Source organism: Staurois parvus, unplaced genomic scaffold (genome assembly GCF_062004578.1).
Source record: "Staurois parvus isolate SC_StPar_1 unplaced genomic scaffold, SC_StPar_1.0 ptg000857l, whole genome shotgun sequence".
Classification (NCBI taxonomy): Eukaryota; Metazoa; Chordata; class Amphibia; order Anura; family Ranidae; genus Staurois; species Staurois parvus.
The window spans coordinates 318896-326992 of record NW_028318653.1 but is presented as its reverse complement, the minus strand read 5'-3'; the positions used below and the strand labels follow the sequence as shown (position 1 = coordinate 326992).

At 46.2% G+C, this 8097-nt stretch overlaps 1 protein-coding gene across 1 annotated transcript; it reads right to left on the bottom strand.

Annotated features, from left to right (window-relative positions):
• Positions 1-956: 956 nt before the first annotated feature.
• Positions 957-7834, bottom strand: LOC149443493 (resistin-like). Its single transcript, XM_089655622.1, has 4 exons — positions 7747-7834; positions 6962-7075; positions 2401-2478; positions 957-1305 (listed from the first exon to the last, which is right to left on the bottom strand). Exons 2-4 carry the CDS (start codon positions 7053-7055, stop codon positions 1172-1174), a joined length of 306 nt encoding a protein of 101 aa, XP_089511748.1. The 5' UTR covers positions 7056-7075; positions 7747-7834; the 3' UTR covers positions 957-1171.
• Between the last annotated feature and the right edge of the window lie 263 nt (positions 7835-8097).

Sequence of the window (8097 nt, the reverse complement as noted above, 5' to 3'; positions counted from 1 at the left end):
CAGTACAGATCTCAGTGCCCTCAGCAGTGACCAGTACAGATCTCAATGTCTCCAGCAGTGACCAGTACAGATCTCAGTGTCCCCAGCAGTGACCAGTACAGATCTCGGTGTCCTCATCAGTGACTAGTACAGATCTTGGTGCCCACAGCAGTGAACAATATAGAACTCTGTGCCCCCCACAAAGACCAGTACTGACCTTGGTGTCCCCAGTGGTGGCCAGTACAGATATCAGTGCCCTACAATGACCAGTAGAGATTTCAGTAGTGAACAGTACAGATCATAGCATCCCCAGCAGTGACCAGTACAGATCTCGGTGTCTCCAGCAGTGACCAGTACAGATCTCGGTGTCCCCAGCAGTGACCAGTACAGATCTCGGTGTCCCCAGCAGTGACCAGTACAGATCTCGGTGTCCCCAGCAGTGACCAGTACAGATCTCAGTGTCCCCAGCAGTGACCAGGACATGTTTTGACAATGGGCTGACAGTTGTCATGAAGGGATTATTTCTAGAGCTTTCTAGTAGGATTTTGGCAAATAAATGTAACCAATAGTTGCATTTTTTTGGGTATTTCCACCGGCATTCTCAGAATGTGTGTATTTCCTATGCTCCTCAGCTCCACCTAGTGGCCATAATGCAATATTGTAGTACTGCCCCAACCAATCATATTGCTCAGCCTTGTCAGATTTATGACTCTTTGCTTCAGACAAAAAAATACCTAAAACTTTTCCATTATACTCACTGAAGGATCCATATACACAATTCATGGGGGGCAGTGCTTGTGGCCATGAGGATCCTTGATTGGCTGATTCTGACCTGTTACTCAGGTAACCAATCCCATCACTCCATGTTTGTGTGTTCTGATTGATGAGGCCCAGCTAAAAGTGAAGAGAACCTGTTGTGTCACCCCAAGTTCCTTCTCCGGCCTCCCACTGATAGGAATAATAGGAAAGAATCCAGGTTTAGGGTGGAGTAAATGAGAGACTTTTTCAGGAAAACTTTATTTGCCACAAAGGAAACCACAAAATATCAATCTCAACCTTTTATAGTTGGGCCCCGTAAGCCGTTCTATGAAGCTACAACTTCTATAACGTGCAGCTCCCAGCTGATTGTGATAGTAGAGATCATTCAGGGGTGTCACTCCCATCGATGAGCGTCCGCCCTCTGGTGGTCAGACTACTTAGATACGACCTTGCAGCAGCGGGCTGCTGTCCAGTCCATATTGTTGCACTGACAGTGGCACGTTCTCTCCGATTGGATGTCCCACGAGCCACAGCCCATCCCGCAGGCACACCCCGTGGTGCTGTAATCTGCATAAAATGAGGAGGAGGTGATGAAATATCAGATTAGAACATTCTACAATCATACATATACTGTATACACACAATGTGCAGAGGTTTGCAGCCCTGAGGTGTACCCCAAAAATAACCTCATAGAGGCTTTGAGTTGAATGTCCAGCTCTCCCGTCAAGAAATGCCCGTAGCGAATAGGGAAGAATGGAAATAGCGCAGGGCATACATGACTAGGCCCAGAGTGGTGTAGGGAACGGAAAGGGTTAAATTTAGCTCCAGGGGGTGGGGAATTGATTGGGGAATTATAGGATTGGCAGATGTGGAGTGTAGGAAGGGTCTGTGGTACCTTAGGGTGGGGGGTTCTGTGGAAGGGGCGTCAGTGGAGCTGGACGTGTGCAAGGACCAGAGCTTCCCTCCCGCCCTCCCTGTTTGGTTGGGTATAGGGTCTCGTCCGGGGGGCAGGTAAGAAAAAAAAAAAAAAAGGACACCAGTTGGAAAGGGTTTTTTTCTGTTGGTTCATGGCGGTTGTTGGTCTTTGGAGGCGGTTCTCATCTTGGAAGGTAAAACAATGGTGTGGGACCCCATCCGTGGTATGGGGGGCCCGGTGGATATTCCCAGTTAACCAAGGTTTAACTGGAAGGTGGTGGTGCTGCACTGCGGACGGTATGGTTGTCTCCGAGCTGGTTGGTTGCGGCTGGAGGCCTAGTGTATAGGGTTGTCCGCAGGTGCATTTTGGATCGTTTGTGGGTGTCTTTGAAGACCAACAACAATTCTTTGGTTTCCATTAAGGAACGGTTGATGTATGTGAAAATGTGAAGTTGTTAATAAAAGGCCATGTTGGCCATTTACTCCAAATGGTGTCATGTTTTTTGTAAAGTTTATTTGGTTAAGGGGGTGGGGAGTGGTATGGATAGGTAATGGTGGAGTGGACAAGCCTATCTATGGTGCATGAGTCATGTCATTTCTTAGATTGATCCCACCCTGTTCTTCTGGGGAGGTGACAGCGGTTCTTCTTTGGTCTGAGATCTCTAGGACCTCATGGGTGGTCTGGAATGAAGTATACATCTCATCACACTGACACTGAGCTCTATTGGAGGTCTTGTGGTCATTTACCTGCAGGACAGGCAGCGTATGCTCCTGGCTGGTTGACACTAGAGCAGACAAGCTTACTGTTCTTCAAGATTATAGAAGCTGGAAGAGAAGACAGAGATATGAGGAACCAACAAATGTAAATGAGCAGATGCCCCCCAATACTAGCAAAACATTTTCCCTTATTGACTATGCAACCAAAACATAACCCACCCTTATCAATATTATCTACCAATGCCTAGAAGGCCTTTGGTCATCTTGGCTGGACCTTATTATTATTATTATTATACAGGATTTATGGCACCAACAGTTTGCTCAGCGCTTTACAATATAACGGGAGACAATACAGCAACAATACAGATCAGTACAAGAGGGATTTGAGGGCCTGATCTTGGGAGCTTACAATCTAGGAGATTTGAAGACCTTATTGTGTTTTACCCTTCAAAGGATTGGGATCCCACCTTCCTTCCTCAACAAAATTGTATCTTTATGACTGATCAATGGCTAGCTAATGATGCAAACAATTTCTTGCTTTTTAGACATTAAGTATTTTGGGGTTCCTCTAATCTGTACAAGCCGCAAGGGCTTTTCAAGATGGACATTGTCCCTTATCAACGTCTTTCAAGCATTGCCCCAAAATGTTTCTGTATCTTGAAAACCACATTACTGAACTATATCTGGGCTCACCCCTCCCAAGTTATGATGCAATATCTTTGTCAGGTAAAAGTCAGCTGGTGGTGTGTGGTCTTCCTCACCTCAAACTATATTAGAATGCCATGAGCTTCTATTACTAATCTCTCTCCTTGACTGGATACATCAATGGAAGGACACGTTATGGGTTACAATTCGGAACCAACCAACAATTTTTCTGGCTGTTTCTTGGATATCACTTCAAAAGCTCCCCCAACTCTTCACCTTTCCCATTGGGTTTCCTCCTCTCCTAAAGGCCCAGGACTTAATTTTTAAACATCAATATCTGTCTCCAGATGTTGGACCACTCACTCCTTCCCTGGGCAATTCTGAGTTGCCACCAGGATTCTCCCTTTCTCAAACTGATGTTACAGATCTTTCTCCGATCTCTGGAGCTACTCACCATGTTAAACATAAATATATTTTCCAGTATAGCATCCACTCTACAACCCGCCCCATGACCTGGCCCCAGTACTTTCAATGGCGTGGTCTTCTTACCTACTGGTCACACCTCCAGGGACTAGACTTCTTTTTGAATCCCTTTGGATATTTGTGCCCTTAAGCAGCCATACTTGGATCAAAATTTAATTGCTTCAGTAGGGATCGGTTGAATTTCAATCCATGTATGGGCAGGCTGGTTGTACAGAAGTCGACCTACTAATCGACTTCTGTACAATCAGCCTCTAGGAAAATTTCTGCACAATTAGCAGCGCCGGGTATAGCTGGCAGCACTGATCAGTGTATTCTGGTGGCAATGAAGTCTCTTCGCTGTCAGAACACATTACCTCGGCGGGAGTGATTCCCCATCCACATTGAATTTGTGGATGAGAGAACTGAGTAATATTTTTTTTCGTTCAACACATTGTTGGACAAGAAAGAATGACTAATGTATAGACTGCCTCACTGAGCCTACCTTAATGAAGAACACCATTAAAACCAGCAACTATTGAGAAAATGAACACCTTGGTCAGGTCCCCCTTACATCAGAGTCCAGCAGATTTCCCCTTACATAAGAGTCCAGCAGAGTGCCCCCTTACATCAGAGTCCAGCAGAGTGACCCCTTACTTCAGAGTCCAGCAGAGTGCCCCCTTACTTCAGAGTCCAGCAGAGTGCCCCCTTACATCAGAGTCCAGCAGAGTGCCCCCTAACATCAGAGTCCAGCAGAGTGCCCCCTAACATCAGAGTCCAGCAGAGTGCCCCCTTACTTCAGAGTCCGGCAGAGTGCCCCATGACAAAGGGATTTTTTAAGGGCACATTTCTCCTGTCTATGATCATTTCAGATAGGAGAAAAGTGTCTGTTTTATACAAACTGTAAATTTATGGCTGGTTGGCAGCACAGGGTTGGGGTGTACACATAATGCCACTCTGATGTTTTGTGGCCGTGGAAGAAATTCTTTCCTCTGTTGCTTTCTGTGGGCACAGTGCCTGCTGAATGTGACCCATTCAAGTGAATGAAGCTGCTCTGTAAGCACCCACAACTGCAGTGAGCTAGTGTGGGGTTCTAGGAGTTAAAGCAGGTGGTGAGGAGACTACATCTCCTCATTGCCTGCTAACTGCTCTCTGAAGAGTGATCTGAATGCAGATCGCTCTTCAGAGACCAAAGTTCATGTGAACAATCCCCTAAAGGGATGCTGGGGCTGGGCAGGAAGGGGTTAAACAGAAGCATAACAAACTTGTGAGTAATAACTCCATCAGTTTATCCAGCCTTCAGATTGTCAGCCATCCCAATAATACTGAAATTGTCCCTGTGTGTTAACATGAACCGAGAGGGGGAGGGAGACAAATGGGGGAGAGAAGGGAGGAGATACAGGGGGATAGAGGGGGAGAGAAAAGGGATAGAAGGGCAGAGAAGGGGGGGAGGGAGATAGAGGGGGTAGAGAAGAGGGGGTGATGGGGGGAAAAGGGGGGTGATAGAGGGGGAGAGAAGATGGAGAGAAAAAGGGGGGAGAGAAAGGGGGGATATAGAGGGGGGAGAGAAGGGAGGGGAGAGAAAGGGGGGAGAGAAGGGAGGGAGTTAGAGGGGGAGAGAAGGGGGGGTGATAGTGGGGGGCAAAGGTGGGAAGAAAGGAAGGAGAGATAGAAGGGGGATAGAGGGGGGAAATACAGGTGGGAGAGAAGAAGGATATAGAGGGGGGAGAGAAGGTGTGGAGAGAAGGGGGCAAGATAGAGGGGCAGAGAAAGGGGGAGATAGAATGGTAGAGGGGGAGAGAAGGAGGGAGATGGGGAGAGTTCAGCTGTAGTGTAGCTCAGGTCACTCACTCAGGCTGGTCTATACAGGCACAGACAGAGGAATCAATCCTGCAGCCACCATGTAGTTGCCAGCTGCAGTGCTTCAAATTTCCCACCCACACATCTTCTTAGGCACAGCACTGGCTGGGAATTGGAGTGTGGGCGGGGCAGACAGGAGGAAAGGGGCGGGAGGAAGCAGTGTACATCAATCTCCTCTGCTGTGAGTGCATGGAAGGGGAGGAGGAAATCTGCTGTGTCGGGCTGTGAGAGCCACTGCAGACAGCTTCTCTTGTTGGACAAAGTCCATGGGTTGCTGGGGGGGCACAGCTGAAATGTGGGGGGGCATAGCCCACCCCAAGCACCCCCTAGATCCGGCCATGTTCCACGCTGTATACTCTGTTTTCAATGATGTGATCCAGATGTATGGATATGTCTGAGAACATATATTCTAACTCCTAGTACACACGTTCAGAAAACTGGATGACAAAAATAGCTTTTGGAGGATCGTTTGATAATCTGATCGATAATGCACGGCTTTCATGACAGTTCATGTGACAATATCTGAAGTGACGAGCATGAACGTTTTTCTCGTACAATAACAGAGCAAACAATTTCCGTTTAATCAGTATAGTAGTTGTCCAAAAAAAACCCATGAAATGACATGAAAGAGCTTCTACTAAGGGGTCTACATATCAGTGCTTTCACCCAAAATTCACAGATTTGTTAAAAATGTTATGTTTTGTGAATTTTGTATGAAAACTGATAAATACCCCCAAGAGGATAGCTTAACTGCCCTGCGGGGCCCCATGTGATTAAACACCTTGAAGAAATCAATATACTATTGAGAAACAGTACGGGTGAGGGCCCCTGCCCTCCATGCATTTTATTCCCTCCATACCCTTCCCAACCTGACATTCCCCCAACCTTTCTACCCACTAAGCTATCTCTTCTACCATTTCTTCCTTTACCCTTCTGTCCCCTACAGCTGTTCAACCAGTCTTCCTTCAAGTTCCGATGTCTAACACCAACACAGATTACAAACACTGCATTCAACTGTCCAACCAATGGAGGGTCACCACTACATGTTCTACAGCAGTGGTCTCCAAACTGTGGCCCTTTGCTTGTCTTTATCTGGCCCTTGGGGCACTATTCCGCCAAATAACACCAATGATGGGGCACCATTCCTCCTATGACACAATCAATGGGGCACTATTCCTCCCACCATTACCAACAATAGGCCACCATTCCTCCTATTAAAACCAACGATGGGCCACTGATGCCAGGGTATTTTATACTCCCACTGGCCACAGTCGGGCCCCCCCTAAAGTCTGAAGGACAGTAAACTTGCCCTTTTCTCAGAAAGTTTGGAGACCCCTGTTCTACAGAATAGGCAACCTCAACAGTCCTTTCTTGCTCCCAGCCATGAAACCAACCATCATTCTTGTTGGAATTGCAAATTTATTGAAGAATAGAGTTGCTTTTGTGTTGGGTTCCATTGCCTTGTGGGCTTCACCTCCCACCTGGACAGTATTTGATAACAGCCGGGTCTATCCCAACAAAGCTCTGTGGGAACCTTTCGGTGATGCAAATTGATTCAGAATCATGCGGTACGAAGATACATAGCAGACTTACAATTGTGTTATTATCATGAAGAGGTTAAACCTACCCATAGACTTCATGACGTTGGAACATTCCCCAGGAGAGCTAATGGTGTCTGCTGTGACCGCAGACAGGAGAAAGAAACAAAGCAGAAGCCTCATCTTCTGGATTCCAGGAACACCTGAGAGGGATGGAGAATGTGCGGAGAACGGGATTATATCTCATCACAAATAACAAATCTCTATACAAGTACAGCTGACAACTACGACACCAAGTATGACATGAATAATGGAAAACATCACAAGGAATCCCACCATCCATCTACACCGGGAAGCAATTTTTAAGAAAGAAAAAAACAATTTCAGGTTTTTTACTGATACATTTCCCCACTATGTCCACAACATGGGGAAGCTTCACCAGGAACTCGAAGTGTCGGCTAAGGTGAAATGTTCCTCCTCTGGCTTCTTCCACTGATAATAATTGATGTCACTGGCTTAAAGGTGGAGTAAAGTGGTGTGAAATGGAGTTTTGTACATCAGAATATATTTGGGAAGATTATAAAAGAGGAATTTATCTTGTGGAAGTCTCTTCTATTTACTTCTGGTGTGATGTCCCATAGACTCTCCAAGTAGAGATGTACGGGGGGTTATTGGAAGAGTCAACACGCTCCACTCCTTTAGTAGATCCCCCTGAGCTCTCTATATATATTACAGTATTATTATAATTCAGGATGTATATAGCACCAACATTATAAAGGGAGGCAGTACATCAGTAACCCATCATTATCTCAGTGATACGAAGATTCAGGACCCCCATACAGGACTGAGCCCTGCCCCCTCCCATAACACTTACCTGATGGATATGAGAGAAGTTCTACATCTCCTGAAGGTAAGAGGACACTTATATACCTGATGGGAACCGACCTTCCACCAATCACAGCTTCTTATAAGGAAAGGAGTCATCTTTCTCATTAACCCTTCCCCTGCTAGAGGCCAGCCACCTCCCTGAATGGAAGAGAATAGAATGTGTATACTCCCAGATACAATTCTACCTTTGTGAGCCCACAGAGCTGACAATCCAGAATTTCACATAAAACAGTAATGTTTATATCTGCAGGACTGTACTAGCATGTTCTGACCTTACACAGCGATAGCATATATCATAGCGCAGTACAGAGAATGTGGACTTCATACACTGTTGGTA